Raw genomic sequence first — 16,919 nt, 5'->3', positions numbered from 1 at the left:
TTATATAACAATAGGAACATCGAAGCAAAATCTTTCCACGTTGTGGGGAAAATGTATGACTTTACATTCAAACGCTGCGCACATCAAACTCAACTTACCCAAATATATCAATACTTACGATTTACAAACAAATTAATACTTATTAATTCTTCAGTACTTACACTTGATTCTTTGAGCCTTGCACCGTAATGTTGACTTTTTTCAGGGCTTGACAGAAGCGCGCAAAGAATGTTGGGATATGATGGCCACGGAGGTTGGTTTGAATGTTGGCGTTTTCTCAATGGTGGAGGGGGACACATTTGTCGGCCGCATTTGGAGGAGCCTTCGCGCAGCACGATGACGTCATGCAGCCTACTAATGCGCACTTTTAGGATGCAGACCCCGAGTTCAAACATAGCCTAAAACCCTATTGGGTTTAGAGAACAGCTTTGGACTTTCAGTGTCCATCCCACTGCTGCAGCTGTCACGTGACACCGTCGGTTTGTTTTGGTTGTTACATCAGCTGGGCCTGACATAAGTTGGCATGCTAAGCTAATTGGCTAGCTGTTGACAGCGAACAGGTTTCGTGCTGCAGTGACTGTTGGCCAGGGAATATCAAGCCATACTTGACTTGGAGCTAATTTTCCACTGCTCAAATAAGGTATTGAAAGCTCATGTCTGGAAGTCTTCGCGAGCTAAAAGAAGAATTGTCTAGCTTTTAGCGCCATCGTCGTCCATCGGTACGATGTGGCTCAAGTTGTTCTTTTTGCTCCTGTATTTCGTCGTGTTGTTTATGCTAGCACGGATATTTGAAGCGGTAGTCTGGTATGAGACCGGCGTGTTCGCAACACAGCTCGTCGACCCTGTGTCGCTCAGCTATAAGAAACTAAAGACCATCCTGGAGTGTCGAGGGCTGGCATACACTGGGCTGGATGAGAAGAAGGATGTCAGCCAGCTGGTGGAGAAATCAGGTAACATTGTTACACTTACGGTCCTGCATGCACGAGTTGTGTACTCGTCCAACCACATATTTGACCAATCTTTTTCACCCTTTCAGGATGAATAGTTTTTTTGTCAGAAAATTACATGACTTACATTACTACATTACTATTCCACAACACTGTAGATCATAGAATGCGGCTGCAGTATTTTTGGATCTGACAAAATCCTTTGATACAATTAATCATAATATCAGAATTGCACAATTAGAGTGGTACGAAATCAGAGGATTAGTTTTAAATTGGGTTAAAAGTTATCTTGCCAACAGGAAGCCATGCGTAAAGCTAGTACAAAATACATCTGTAACTTTTAATATTACATGTGGTCAATACTGGGACCAAAACTGTTTAGTGCTCACTTCCAACTAACCTGTATATCAATGACATCTGTAACGCGACAAAAGACTTAAAATTGGTATTTGTAGATGATACTACTGCCTTATGTTCTGGGGAAAGCACATAAGAGGAATGAATGAATGAAATGGTTATATCAAAAAGTCGGTTTCAGAGAAACAGATGATCTTTGAACCTAAGAAAAACAAAAAATGCGATTTGGTAATAGCAGAAAGGACATGTATGAGTAAATACAAATAAACAGAGTGAATATTGAAAGGGTGAACAAAATAAAATTTGACTGATCACAATAGATTAAAAAATAAGATGGAAAACATCCATCCATTTTCTCACATACATACGGTGGCGAGAAACACTTCAGTATTGAATAAAACAAAATTTGTTATTGATCAAAAATCATTATACTTGTTGTTGCTCTTTGGTTTTACGATATCTAATTCATTGTGTGGAGATATGGGGTAATAAATATATTAAGCTCTGTTCCTTCCTGGTCCTTTTGGAATTGTGGAACTGTGCTTTGAATTATATTATCTATTCCATTGTACATTTTATATATATACATATATATATATATATATATGTATATATATATATTAAAAGGGACTTATTATGCTAATTTTTCTGCTCTTCGTATTGAGTTTTGGACTGTTATAGAGCAGCTACAAATGATAACCAGCAGAGAAAGTGTTCTAGTTCTTCCAGAATCTACACATATTCAGTTGTATTTGTTTGGATTTTGTGGTTTCCGTGAAAACGGTCTGTTTTAATGTATTCCACCCACGGTCCGCCTCCGGGCATGCCTACTCTGCTGTGGTTGGGGCCAAAACTGTTCAACTTGTACATCAATGATATCTCCAAAGTCACGAAAGACTTAAGCTGGTATTATTTGCGGATGATACCACTGCTTTTTGTTCTGGAGGGAGTACAGACGAAATCATTAGAAAGGTCAGAGAAGAAATGGTCACACTAAAAAGATGGTTTGTTGATAATAGATTGTCCTTGAACCTCGGTAAAATCATCCTCAAACCTAAAATCATGCTGTTTCGTAACAGCAGAAAGGAGACGCACCAGCAAATACAAATAGACGGTGTGGGCATTGAAAGGGTGAATGAAAATAAATTTATGGGGATCACAATAGATGAAAATATGGGCTGGAAACCTCATATTACAAATATACAACATAAGGTGGCCAGAAATATTTCAGTATTGAACAAAGCAAAATGTGTTCTCATTCAGAAATCACTCCACACTCTTTATTGTTCTCTGGTTCTACCATATCTTACTTATTGTGTGGAAATATGGGCTAATAACTATAAAAGCAATCTTCACTCACTAAATGTACTGCAAAAAAGGTCAGTAAGGATAATTCATAATGCCGCCTACAGAGAACATACTAGCTCCTTATTTCTAAAATCACAAATACTTAAACTTGCTGATATAGTTAATCTTCAAACAGCTAAAATAATGCATAAGGCTAAAAACAACCAATTACCTAAAAATGTCATCCAATACTTCTCTACAAGAGAGGAGAAATATGATCTCAGGGAAGAACTAAATTTGAAACACTTATATGCTAGGACTACGTTAAAAAGCCATAGCATTTCAGTATGTGGAATCAACCTATGGAATGGATTGAGTAAGGACCTCAAACAATGCACAACGATGAGCGAATTCAAGAAACAATACAAGCAGTTGATGTTTGCTAAATACAAAGATGAAGAGTCTTGAATCAGTCATGGTGTGCTTTATATATCACTATATTGACAGTTACTATGGTACCCATAATGTCATTGTATGGTCATATCACCTCGTACTTCAGTACGAGGTACATTATTTAAAAAAAAACAAACAAACCTTAAACTGTATTATGGAAAGCAGGAAGTGAACAAATGTAACAGTTACTGATTGTAAAAGTACCAGATGGAGGGGTAGGATTTAATAAGCTTTGCTTCTTCCTACTCCTTTTGGACATTAGGAACTGTGAACTCAATTGTAATCTGATGCATGTTCAAATGAAATAAAACCATTACCATTACCATTGGTCACACTTCCGAGGGCATAGAAACGCTTCCGGTTTGTGCCGGTAACTATTTAGGAGTTAATAGACGATGATTTATCTTTTTGAAATGTCAGCTATTAACAGACAGCCGTATGTGTTTGATTCCAAATCCAATCCGGAAGTGGAGACAGTACAGTCCAAAGTTTGTCAAGAAAAGAGATTACTTCAAGACATCTCTCAATGGTAAGTAGCTGTAGCATTTTAGCGTAAAGTTTTCGACAGCATCAGTAACATGTAATGTGTTTTGCGGGAAAACCAGTGTGTAAAAAAAACGTGGGTAGAACTATTAGCAACCTCACTTCCTCTATCCTATATTGCTACACAGACAAGCGTTTTTTCTCCATGACTTACACAAAATAAGCTAGTTAGAACCAGGGTTGGGCGATATTTGTACAGTGGGGAGAACAAGTATTTGATACATTGCCAATTTAGCTGGTTTTCCCACTTGCAATGCATGTTGAGGTCTGTAATTTGTATCACAAGTACTCTTCAACTGTGAGGGACGGAATCGAAAACAAAAATCCAGAAAATCACATTGTATGACTTTTAAATAATATATTTGCATTTAAGTGCGTGAAATAAGTATTTGATACATCAGAAAAATGGAACTTAATACTCATTTGGTACAGAAAGCCTTGTGTGCAATTGCAGATATCACACGTTTCCTGCAGTTCTTGACAAGGTTTGCACACACTGCAGCAGGTATTTTGGCCCACTCCTCCATCCAGACCTTTGCCCAAGCCTTCAGGTTTGCAACACGACAACACAGACTTTCAGTTTCCTCCATCATCCAGATCGTCATTGGCAAACTTCAGATGGGCCTGGACATGCACTGGCTTGAGCAGCGGGACCTTGCGTCACTCTGGAGAAGATTTGGATGGAGGAGTGGGCCAAAATACATGCTGCAGTGTGTGCAAACCTTGTCAAGAACTACAGGAAACATGTGATATCTAATTGCAAACAAAGGTTTCTGTACCAAATAAGTATTAAGTTCTATTTTTTTGATGTATCAAATACTTACTTCATGCATTTAAATGAAAATTTATTATTTAAAAATCATACAATGTGATTTTCAGGATTTTTGTTTTAGAGTCCGTCCCTCACAGTTGAAGAGCACTTGTGATTACAGACCTCCACATGCTTTGCAAGTGGTAAAACCATCTGTAGTGTATCAAATATTTGCTCTCCCCACTGTATATACTGGCATATTAAAAAAAGTGCAGATTCTGAGTGAAAAAAAATATGGTAATGGTCTAATTTTATTTGAACATGCATCAGGTTACAATTGAGTGCATCACATAATCATTTCACAGTCCCACATGTCCAAAAGGAGTAGGAAGAAGCAAAGCTTATTGTAGTTTTGAAGTAAGAGGTGATATGACCATATAATGACATAATGGGTACCATAGTAACCATCAATATAGTGAAATATAAAGCATCATGACTGGTTCAAGATCCTTGTATTTAGCAAACATCAACTGCTTGTATTGTTTCTTGAATTCGCTCATCGTTGTGCATTGTTTGAGTTTCTTCCTCAATCCGTTCCATAGTTTGATTCCACATACTGAAATGCTATGGCTTTTTAATGTTGTCCTCGCATAAAAGTGTATTTTTACACTTATTTTAGTTCTTCCCTGAGATCATACTTCTCTTCTCTTGTAGAGAAGTATGAGATGATTTTTTTAGGTAATTGGTTATTGTTAACTTTATGCATTATTTTAGCTGTTTGAAGATTAAGGAAGTCCGCCCCTCTGTGTTGTCACAAAGGAACGGTTTTACAGCGTCTTTTGTGTTATAGGCCATAAACTTTTTTAGTGTTCACTTCCAAATGCACAAACCTCATTATCTGCAACTTCAGCATCGTTTAACATGAGAATACAACATTCTAAGTACATTTATAGGTCAGAAAAGTAGAAAAAGCATCATAGGTCCCCTTAAAACACTACCAACACTACTACTTTATCAGGTTTGGGTGATAAGGACCTTAGCATATATCATGATATTTTGGGCATGTATCACGATATGACGATAAAATTCATTATAAAAAGCTACAAACTTTAACCCATATAATGAAATACACTAGTCTGAACTTGTGAAGCACATTTATTTCTTGGTAACAAGAAAAATTTTTGTTATTTACTTCACCTCCACCTTTCCCCCAGTTGTCTTGAACGCAGCATAATTGTGGGATTGGACAATAGCGGTTTGGGGGGGAGGGGCTTGGCAATTGCTGCATTCAGAGCCCTACCGCATGGCTACAATGAGTTTGTGTTTGTCTGGGTCCAGCACATTATTATTATTTTTTCGTTGGTCATATTGAAACACCAGAGATCCGGCACGGTGCCGGAATACTTTAAGCCCTGCATATAGCAGACAAACAGTGATATTTGAGTGACATGAAGTTGATAAGATTTACAGAAAGTGTGCAATAATTACTTTAACAAAACTAAGCAGGTGCATACATTTGGGCACCTCAACAAAAAAATGACATCAATATTTATTAGATCCTCATTTTGCAGCTTCCTATAGCATCTGATGTGGTGTGGTTTAAATCACACCACAGATTTTTTATAATATATCCGAATTTATAATATTCGGATCCAGAACGTTGTACTTGTTCCTCTGGATGATTGCGTAGAATTTGAGCAGTGTTTGGTGTCCTTGTCTTGTTGAAGTATCCAGCCCCGGTGCAACTTCAACTTTGTCACGGATTCTTGACCATTGTTGGCCATCTGTTGCTACTGACTGGAATCCATGCGACCTTCAACTTGAACAAGATTGCTCCCTCAATTTATATGAAAAATTACAATGATAACAAATATTACAGGTCTCAAGTTTAAACAAATATTTATTGAAATGTAAACACTGAACACAGTAGGATTCAGCTTTCTTAAACACACATTTAAACTGCATTATCAATTTTAAAAGGAGTAAATATTCAACCATGTGCAAAACATTTCTGTCGTAGTTGAAGTTTTATCTAGCATCGATGTGATTGCTTTGAGAGAGTGCTTTTATTCGTCTGTAGCGTTGGTATGTGATGTTTTTGGTGATGTTTTTGGGATGTCTTGTTGTCACACCATGACTTAAACTGTTATGCCTAGCAGTCACCCAGTGAAATGTGAAGGGCTGTGTATGGTGTAAAAAGCAAGCTTATTCTTTTACTTGGCATTCATGTTACCTATTTCAAAACAGATGGCAATATTTCAACTAAGACTAACTGTTAGAGGCTAATTAAAAGTTGGAAACATACTCTTGTTATGATGTGGCGGCGGGGTGCTGCGACTGTGTGTGTTGCAGGGTCCTCCGGCAACACATAGCTGCCCGGCGGATGCCTGTCTGTAAATCATGCGGCGGAAAAATATATCGGCAAAACTACGCATGTATCGGCTGATACCGATTCAAGTAAAGAACGCTAATATCGGCCCGATATATCGGCCGGCCGTATTTAGTTTAATCAGTCCAAATGCTTGTCCAAATGTGCTTTAGCATGCCTCAAGCGACAAAGTTAGTGGCATATGTGCAAAAAAGGCTTCTGCTGCATTACTCTCCCATACAGCATCTCCTTGTGCAAAGTGCCCTGAATAGCTGAACGATGCACAGTGACACCATCTGCACCAAGATCATGTTGTACGTCTTTGGAGCTGGTCTGTGCGTTGAGTTTGACTATTCTCACCGGACTTCGCCTCCGCTTATCTGAGATGTTTCTTGGCATGCCACTGGCCTTAACTAGAACTGTGCCTCTGGTCTTCTATTTCCTCACTATGGATCCTCACAGTGGATCTCAGAGATAGCTTTTTGTTTCCTGCCGCTAAACCATGATGTTGAACAAGCTTTGTTTTAAGGTCATTTGACAGTTGTTTTGAGGCTCCCATGTTGCCAGGAGGAGAACAACCCGTTATAAACGAGTAAACATATATATATATATATATATATATATATATATATTAGGGTGCATCAAAAACACAATTATTGAATTTTGATATTGCTGGGTACTAAAAATGTTCCAATATATGTAGAAATAACACATACAGAATATTTTTTGCCAATACATGATTTTTTAGGGGTGCCATCATACATCTGTTTTTGTGGAATAAAGTGGTGAACAGTGTTCAATGGTCACGTCCACCTGATTCCTGCGTACAGGCAGAAACTAAAGCTCTGCAAACCTGTAGTGAGGACATCAAGGAAGTGGACCAGGGAGGCTGTGGAGGATCTCCAGACTCCACTGACTGGGATGTGTTCAGGACTGCTACCAACAGTCTGGATGAGTACACAGAGGCTGTGACGTCCTACATCAGCTTCTGTGAGGACTGCTGCGTTCGTTCCATCACGCACCAGGGTGAGCTACAACAATGACAAACCCTGGTTCACAGCCAAACTCAGACAGTTAAGGTTGGTGAAGGAGGAAGCCTTCAGGATTGGGGACAAAAACAAGTACAAAGAGTCCAAGTACAAGTTTAGCAAGGTGGTGAAAGAGGCTAAACGACTGTACTCTGAGAAGCTCCAACACCAATTCTCAGCTAACAACTCTGCGTCTGTCTATAAAGGGCTCAAGCAGATCACCAACTACAAGCCTAAAGCCCCCCACTCCATCAACGATTGATGCCTAGCCAACGATCTGAACGAGTTCTACTACCTAGACAGAAGGACAGTCCAGCAACCATCCCCCTCGACACCTCCCAACTGCTCCAGCTCCAGCCACCTCCACCAAGACCCGCCTTAAAGGCCCTCCCCTCCCTCTCCTCACCTACCTCAGTGACGACTCTTTCCATCCAACAAACTCTTCAGGAGACAGAACCCACCGGAAAGCAGCTGGACCAGACTCTGTGTCTCCGTCCGCCTTGAAGCACTGCGCTGATCAGCTGTCTCCAGTGTTCACAGATATCTTCAACACCTCACTGGAGACATGCCACGTGCCTGCCCTCTTCAACCATCATCCCTGTTCCCAAAAAGCCAAGGACCACAGGACCACAGGACTTCATGACCACGGAGGTCAGGGCGACGGGTCTGAAGTCATTAAGTCCTTTGAGTACCTTGTGCTCTCACACCTGAAAGTCATCACTGACCCTCTCCTAGACCCCTGCAGTTTGCCTACAGAGCCAACAGGTCTGCAGTCAACTTGGCCCTCCACTTCATCCTCCAGCACCTGGACTCTGCAGGAACCTACGCTAGGATTCTGTTTGTGGATTTCAGCTCTGCCGTCAATACCATCCTCCCAACTCTGCTCCAGGAGAAGCTCTCCCAGCTGAGCGTGCCTGACTCCACCTGCAGGTGGATTACAGACTTCCTGTCTGAAAGGAAACAGTGCGTGAAACTGGGGAAACACGCCTCGGATACAAAAACCATCAGCACCGGATCCCTCTAGGGCTGCATTCTGTCTCCTATGCTCTTCTCCCTGTACACAAACAGTTGCACCTCCAGTCACCAGTCTGTCAAGCTCCTGAAGTTTGCGGATGACACCACTCTCATCTCTGACGGCGACGAGTCCGCCTACAGGTGGGAGGTTGACCATCTGGCGACTTGGTGCAACCTGAACAACCTGGAGCTCAACGGTCTAAAAACAGTGGAGATGGTTGTGGACAACAGGAAGAACTCCGCCTCTCCTGTCCCCATCACCCTCTGTGACTCTACATTGTGGAGTCATTCCGCTTCCTGGGTACCATCATCTCCTAGGACCTCAAGTGGGAGCCGAACATCAGCTCCCTCATCAAGAAGGCACAGCAGAGCATGTACTTCCTACGGCAGCTGAAGAAATTCAGCCTGCCAAAGACAATGATGGTGCACTTCTACACATCCATCATTGAGTCCATCCTCACCTCCTCCATCACCATCTGGTACGCTGCTGCCACTGCTAAGGACAAGGACAGGCTCCGTGTCATTCGGTCTGCAGAGAAGGTGATTGGCTGCAATCTCCCGTCTCTCCAGGATCTGTACGCCTCCAGGACCCTGAGGCGTGCAGAAAAGATTGTGGCCGATCCCTCTCACCCCGAACACAGACTTTTCGTGACGCTCCCCTCTGGCAGGAGGCTGCGGTCCATCAGGTCCAAAACCTCACGCGGTCATTTTACAAGAAGGCCAGCTTGCCTGTGGCAAGCTTGCCTGCCACAAGATTGTGGACTTAGTCAATGCCAACAACAAGCTGCGGATAATCTCCAAAACCAAGCGCTCCAGTGAGGCTGCAGTGAAACAGCTGAAGAAAATGGAGTGCAGACTTGATGCCACATTTCCGCTGTGGCTTCCAAATGTTGAGAAGCTGATTGATAACCCTGAAGACCTAGCTTTCCTGGCGAGCATGAAGACGGACAGAGTGGCCACATTTGGTGCATTAGATAAAAAACTGGGTGGCAGGTGGGATGACTAATCTGGGTTTAGATGCACCAGTGAGGTTCAGTTCAGATTTCATCTCTCCCTTGTGATGTTCCTCAGTGGAGAGGACTCTGGCACAATAGATCGAGCAATTACTTTTGAAGTTTAGTTAAGTAGAGAGTAGAGAGCCTGTTATTTAAATGTGTTACTATTGCCCCTTGTGTTTACGATAAATTAAATATAATAAGAAAAATATATATATACATATATATAAAAAACAAAGTGTTTAAACTTCATATGTATGTCCAATATCCATCACAGCTACATAAAATTCAGGGTAAGGCCATGTGAACATGTCCCATTGACCGCCATTCATTTTGTCAATAGGACAAATGAATGGAGAATCTTGAAAGTTGAATTCTGAGAAATACCCAATCTGCCCAAAGTATAGAAGTTCATTGTACTCAACATTTCCAGGTCAACTTTATGGCAATTAGACTAGAAATTTTACAAAAGTTTATGTGAGGTGGCACCCCTAAATCTCAATGGATTTCCTCAAAACTTTACAAAAGGCATTTTTATGTTCATTAGAAAAAAATGGAATGCCAGCCAAATTGATATTATGAAATTAAAATTTCCCATTCAAATTTGATACACCCTAAAATATATATTATATAATCATAAATAAATAAGCGTGTATCCGTTACGGATAATGATTTTTTTCCGGATATGAGTATGAAACGAGTACATTGATCACTATCTGTCATTCATGTAAAAAAAAAAAAATGCTCATTATGTATTCACTTTTCACACTCTATGATTGGCCAGTCACACACAGCGACCCCACATCCCTAGACGATAGTCAGCGAAGCTGACACATAATTAATATCTTTATTGCCGTGTTTGCATGAATCACACTTCACATAAAACTTAAACTACAACAGAAATGTTTGGCACATGGTTGAATATTTACTCCTTTTAAAATTGATAATGCTGTTTAAATGTGTGTTTAATAAAGCTGAATCCTACTGTGTTCAGTGTTTACATTTCAATAAATATTTGTTTAAACTTGAGACCTGTAATATTTGTTATCATTGTAATTTTTTTCATAAAAATTGAGGAAGCAAAAGCAGTATCGGCCACAAATATCGGCCCAAGCAAAATCGGCCATCGACTAAGGTTGATGGAAAAAAACATATTGGTCGATCCCTAGTTAGCATGCTAGCACAAAAGTGCAGAGAAAGCATTCCAACATCATGCCATGTACACACTGCTCAAAAATTTGGGATCACTTGCAAATTTCTTTGTTTTCCAAAGTAGAACACATTTTCATGCATTTCACAAACATTTTATCAATTTCACAAACAATTAAAATTAATCAGATGATTTTCAAAGAACGACCTCCGACCTGTCAGTCAATTGTTGTGCTTAGAAAGGAAGGCTATTCAATGCAAGAAATTGCAAAAAAATACTTAAAATCTCTTACCATGCTGTTAACTACTCCCTTCAGAGAGCAGCACAAACTGGGTCTAACAAGGACAGAAAAAGGAGTGGGAGGCCCCGATGCACAACTGTGCAAGAAGACAAATATCTGAGAGTGTGTAGTTTAAGACAAAGATGCCTCACAGGTCGTCACCTGGCAGCTGCTAAATAGTAGCCGTCAAACACCAGTGTCAATATCAACAGTGAAGAGGCAACTTCAGGATGCTGGACTTCATGGCAGGATTGCCAAAAAAAAGCCATATCTCCGACAGACCAATAAAAAGAAAAGACTGAGATGGGCAAAAGAGCCCAGGCATTGGACACTGGAAGAGTGGAAGAAGGTGTTGTGGACAGATGAGTCCAAGTTTGTGGTCTTTGGATCAAACAGAAGAACATTTGTGAGACACAGAACAAATGAAAAGATGCAAGAACAGTGCTTAATACCATCGGTGAAGCATGGTGGAGGCACTATGATGGTCTTGGGTTGCTTTGGAGCTGGTAAAGCAAGGGACCTTGAGGAAGGAATGCTATCACAGAATTTTGCAAAAACATGCCATTCCCTGTGGACAGCGCTCGAATGTGGCCAATTTCATCCTACAACAGGATAATGACCCAAATCCCACCTCCAAAATGTGTCAGCAATATTTAAAGAATAAGCAGTCAGCCAGAATTCTGACTGTAATGGAGTGGCCAGCACAGTCTCCAGATCGGAACCCTATTGAGCTGTTGTGGAAGCAGCTTGACTAAAAGGTATGGAAGAAGGCTCAGTCAAGCCAATCCAGCTTGTGGGAGATGCTCCAGGAAGCATGGGGCGAAATCTCATCAGATTACCTTGAAAAATTGACTAGAATGGCTAAGGTCTGGCAGGTTGTAATTGCTGCAAAAGGTGGCTTTTTTGATGAAAGCAAAGTCTGAATTACACATTCATCATTTCTATTAAAATCATTATTTCCAACTCTGACAATGTCACCTTGCCCTGTGCATTTGCTATATTTCCTATTCAGACTAATCTCATGTATGTTTCCAAGGGGAAAAAAACCCAAGTGATCCAAAATTTTTGAGCATTAGTGCTTGTATGCTTCACAACTCTTCATTTTGTTGTACCTTGAAAAATCTATCAAAATCCTGACAAAAATGGTATTGGTATTGAGAGGGATGGCTTTTGAAAAATGGCTGGTATTGACAGACTTAATTATTGCTCAAAAAATCTTGTGAGTTGTGCGAGAGAACTTGCACATACAAAACATTGTGGCTGTGTAACTCCACCCGTATAAATAAGTGAACCCCAAAGCAATGTAGCGCTCAATTTTTTTCTGTGTAATGTGACTTGCTGTTTAATGGATTAGCTCATCACTAGAGGGTAGCATTTACCTATATTTAAGTTGTCAGGCGCCTGGTCCAATGTAGTCATGTTATAGGGTTGGGCATCATTTGAATTTGAGCAATTCAGGTTCCTAACGATTCCCGATTGCGATCATTTTTAGAGGGAGGGTAAAAAAAATAGGCCTGGTTGAAATAAGGGCACTAACCAAAGTTCTTGGGTGAAATGTTTAAAAACAATGACTTATTAACATTAATTTCTCTCAGGGCTATTAATAACCTGTATATCAAACAATTGAACATGAACATAATTATTTAAGAGTCTATGTATAGGAGTACACGTTCAAAAATGATTTGTATTTCTAAAAAGCTTATGAAAAAACAATGGCACATATGTTTATGTGTGGGAGAGTTTCTTATGATGCAGAATAGACAAAGTGTAACTTAACCATGTTAGTTCCTACTAAACTGCATGGAGGAAGTCAATGGTTTGCTTTAGAATAAAGTTTTTTTTTTAATCTTCAATGCAATAGTCATATTTATTGACTCTCCCGAGTATAAGTGGGACCTATGTCACCAGTGTAACCAGATATTTAATTGGTTATTTAATATTTAATAGCGATTATTAAAAACTGTTGGAAAATATCTGACTACGATCAGAAGAGATTAGGCAAGACTCAGGGAGAGAGGAGAAACAACCCGGATACACAGTCCCTACATAGCAACAGTGATGGCACTGTTGCTAGGGAGCCATATATCCAATTGCCAACTTGAAATCAACAGCGACGGAGATGAACATACAACGGCCAATGTGAAAAACTAACTTCATGGTAAACAAGTAAAGTGAATAGAGTAATGTGCGGTCAGCTTCCTGGCCAAAGCTAGCTGAATCCGGGTGTGTTTAATCCTGTGAGTGGTGCATCCTTCTTTGCGCAATCCGGTTCCAATCGATGCTTGATGCCCAAACATACTTTGTTAACCTTGGATGTGGATGTTACATTGCAAAATGATGGTTTCTTCTCAAACCAAGACATACTTGTCATCCAGGAGAACTGACACATGGGGAGCTGTACTCTGCCGTCAAGAAAGAGAAGGAGCAAAAAGAGGCTGGAGAAGTCAGCAGCACACACTTCAGTGGAGAGATGCACTTCTATGAATTAGTGGAGGACACTAAAGATGGGATCTGGTTGATTCAGGTAATGTTTCAATTGACTTACAGGTTTCAGACAAGATTTCTGTTGCATTGTCTTCAGGACTTTAAATAATAGCACATGTAAATTGTTAGTGTCTATGTACCTGCTCAATTATTTGACTTTTGTTGTAAATGTGGAAAATGCAGATAGGCACCGTGCCTGTCAGTACTCCATAATTATGGGCTGACTCAGTAAAAAGATATCAAAGATATCTTAATCTTCCCATTTTTGTGCGCATAATGCGGCCAAAACCGCAAGAAGGACCCCCACACATGGTACACCGCAGGAAACGTGGCGCTTGGGACTACAGCGGTATTTATTTTTTGGAACGTTTTGTGTAACCATGGCGACGCTATTCGCGATAGAAAAATGCAAAAAACACTGGGTCACTAGATTAGGTACCTTTGTGCTATTTTTAGAACAGCACATGCCAGAGAAAAAAAAGAGAATTTACATACTTTTCACAGCCTTGTAGCCCAGCCATACGGCCATGTAGAAACGTGATTAACGGCTCATTTTTGAGATAAACTTCTCAACTCTCTCTGTGGCTAATTATTTTTTTCATCGGATGTTTAGTTTTCTTTGTCAGACTTTTGGGACTTGAAGCTATCTTGCTAGGTGCTATTATGGTAGCCGTTAGCATGTTAGCATTTAAGCTAATTTACTCATGTCTAAAGGCAAATACACACATGGCATGATGCAGGGAGGTTATAGGGCAACCTTGGCACTTTCTAAACTTGAGGCCCTCCTGCTAGGTGCCAGCATGGTAGCCGTTAGCATGTTAGCATTTTAACTAATTTACTCATGTCTAAAGGCAAATACACACATGGCATGATGCAGGGAGGTTATAGGATAACCTTGGCACTTTCTAAACTTGAGGCCCTCTTGCTAGGTGCTAGCGTGGTAGCCGTTAGCATGTTAGCATTTAAGCTAATTTATTCATGTCTAAAGGCAAACACACACATGGCATGATGCAGGGAGGTTACAGGACAACCTTGGCCCTTTCTAATCTTGAGGCGCTCTTGCTAGGTGCTAGCATGATGACTGTTAGCATGTTAGCATTTTACCTAATTTACTCATGTCTGAAGGATAATACACACACGGTATGATGTGGGGACACTATGGGACTACCTCAAACTTTTTGGGACCTGAGGCTGTCTTGCTAGGTGCTAGCATGGTAGCCATTAGCATGTTAGAATTTAACTAATTTACTCATGTCTAAAGGCAAATAGACACATGGCATGATGCAGGGAGGTTATAGGACAACCTTGACAGTTTTTAAACTTGAGGCCCTCTTGCTAGGTGCTAGCATGGTAGCCGTTAGCATGTTAGCATTTAAGCTAATTTACTCATGTCTAAAGGATAATACACACGTGGCATGATGTAGGGAGGTTACAGGACAACCTTGGCACTTTCTAAACTTGAGGCTTGCTTGTCAGGTGCTAACATGACGACTGTTAACATGTTAGCATTTTAGCTAATTTACTCATTTACAAAGCCAAATACACACATGGCATGATGTAGGGAAATTATAGGACAACCTTGGCAGTTTCTAAACTTGAGGCCCTCTTGCTAGGTGCTAGCATGGTAGCCGTTAGCATGTTAGCATTTAAGCTAATTTACTCATGTCTAAAGGCAAATACACACATGGTATGATGCAGGGAGGTTATAGGACAACCTTGGCACTTTCTAAACTTGAGGCCCTCTTGCTAGGTGCTAGCATGGTAGCCGTTAGCATTTAAGCTAATTTACTCATGTTTAAAGGATAATACGCATATGGCATGATGTAGGGAGGTTACAGGACAACCTTGGCACTTTCTAAACTCAAGGCTCTCTTGCTAGATGCTACCATGTAGCTACCATGTGCTCTTAGCATGCATTTTAGCTAATGTTCTCATTTATGAAGCCGAATACACACACGGCATGATGTCGGGACACTATGTGACTGCCTGAACACTTTTGGGACCTGGTACCTACTTGCTAGATGCTATCAAGCTAGCTCTAAGCATGTTAGAATTTTAGCTAATTTGCCGCTTTCTAAAGGCAAATACACACATGGCATGATGTAGGTACGCTATGGGACTGCCTCTTCGCTTTTGAGACTCGGTGCTTTCTTTTAGCTGCTACCGTGCTGACTGTTAGCATGTTGGCATTGTAGCATGTCAGCTTTGTTGCTAAATTCCTTGTCTAATGTACGCACGGTATTGCTCGGCTACGCGGCACGGCAGACACCAGGCCCGAGGTTCACAGCACAGGTGGCAAGCCCATCAAAATTTCTGCGGGAATTTTCTAGGTCTACGTTCATCTTTCACGGCTAGCTTTGTGGTCATGACACCAAAACACACATTAATCTTGTTATTTCCACCATAAAAAATAACATTGAAAGTTGGATATGATGACATTAAACAATATAAAATTTAGCTTAAGCCAAACAAATTTATAATGATTAATCACCATTAACAACTACAATATGTCTGAAATATGCCCATTTTTACTGTATTTGATGAACAGAAAGTAGGGCTGTCAAATGATTACAATTTTTAATCAGATTAATCATGGTTTCAAATTAATTAATAGATTAATCACTTTGTCTTAGTATGTCTGAAATATTTTTACTGTATTTTTATTGAAAGAAAGACAATTATAGGGCAAGATTATGTATAGTTGCATGTTTTAACAGCGCCAAAATTTAAATCACATTAAGAAATGGCACACGTGTGTGAAAATCTATTTACCTAACACTGCTTTATTTAATTCTCACCTGAAGTCAGCTGGCATATTCTCCAGCATACCCCTGCAACCCTAGTGAGGATACACGGCACAGAATGTGGATGGATGGTTCCTATCATAGCAGATTATTTGAATCAGACCTGAAGTGTTTTAATATGAGCAATGAGGAGTTGCGTTCAAAATCATCACAACATTTAAGATGAATTCACATGTTTTGAGTGAATTTTATGGGCTTTCACAGCATCATTAAATGCACTGAGCATTAAGGGTTACAAAGTCAGTGACTATACACTTGTTTTTATTTGCATTTTGGTTTTAGACTGGGGCCAGCAACCTTTTTGAAACCGAGAGTTACTTCTTGGGTCCTGATGAATGCGAAGGGCTACCAGTTTGATACACACTTCTCAAATTTGCCTTTGCAAATTTGCCTAACATATAACTACGTATATGTTATTGTGAATCATCAATGATATTCGTCTACCCCACTGCAGTGCT

The 16,919-nt window shown here is 40.3% G+C and overlaps 1 protein-coding gene across 4 annotated transcripts in view; it reads left to right on the top strand.

The window, feature by feature from the left end:
- The first annotated feature begins 261 nt into the window (after positions 1-261).
- rnf103 (ring finger protein 103) overlaps positions 262-16,919 on the top strand; it is a 56,124-nt gene continuing 39,466 nt past the window's right edge. Inside the window, exons 1-3 of one of the 4 annotated variants that reach the window (XM_078788361.1) lie at positions 263-640; positions 780-950; positions 13,549-13,697. In XM_078788361.1, coding sequence (XP_078644487.1) covers positions 13,644-13,697 — 54 coding nt within the window. In that variant the 5' untranslated portion in view covers positions 263-640; positions 780-950; positions 13,549-13,643. Of the gene's footprint in view, positions 951-13,548; positions 13,698-16,919 lie in introns of all 4 variants that reach the window. The other 3 variants (XM_058063851.2, XM_058063850.2, XM_058063849.2) reach the window with 3 other exon arrangements.

Source organism: Doryrhamphus excisus, linkage group LG22 (assembly GCF_037039965.1).
Source record: "Doryrhamphus excisus strain RoL-2023G ecotype Guam linkage group LG22, RoL_Dexc_Guam_v1.1, whole genome shotgun sequence".
NCBI lineage: Eukaryota > Metazoa > Chordata > Actinopteri > Syngnathiformes > Syngnathidae > Doryrhamphus > Doryrhamphus excisus.
The sequence above is the reverse complement of the archived record's forward strand: the minus strand, read 5'-3'. Positions and strand labels throughout refer to the sequence as shown.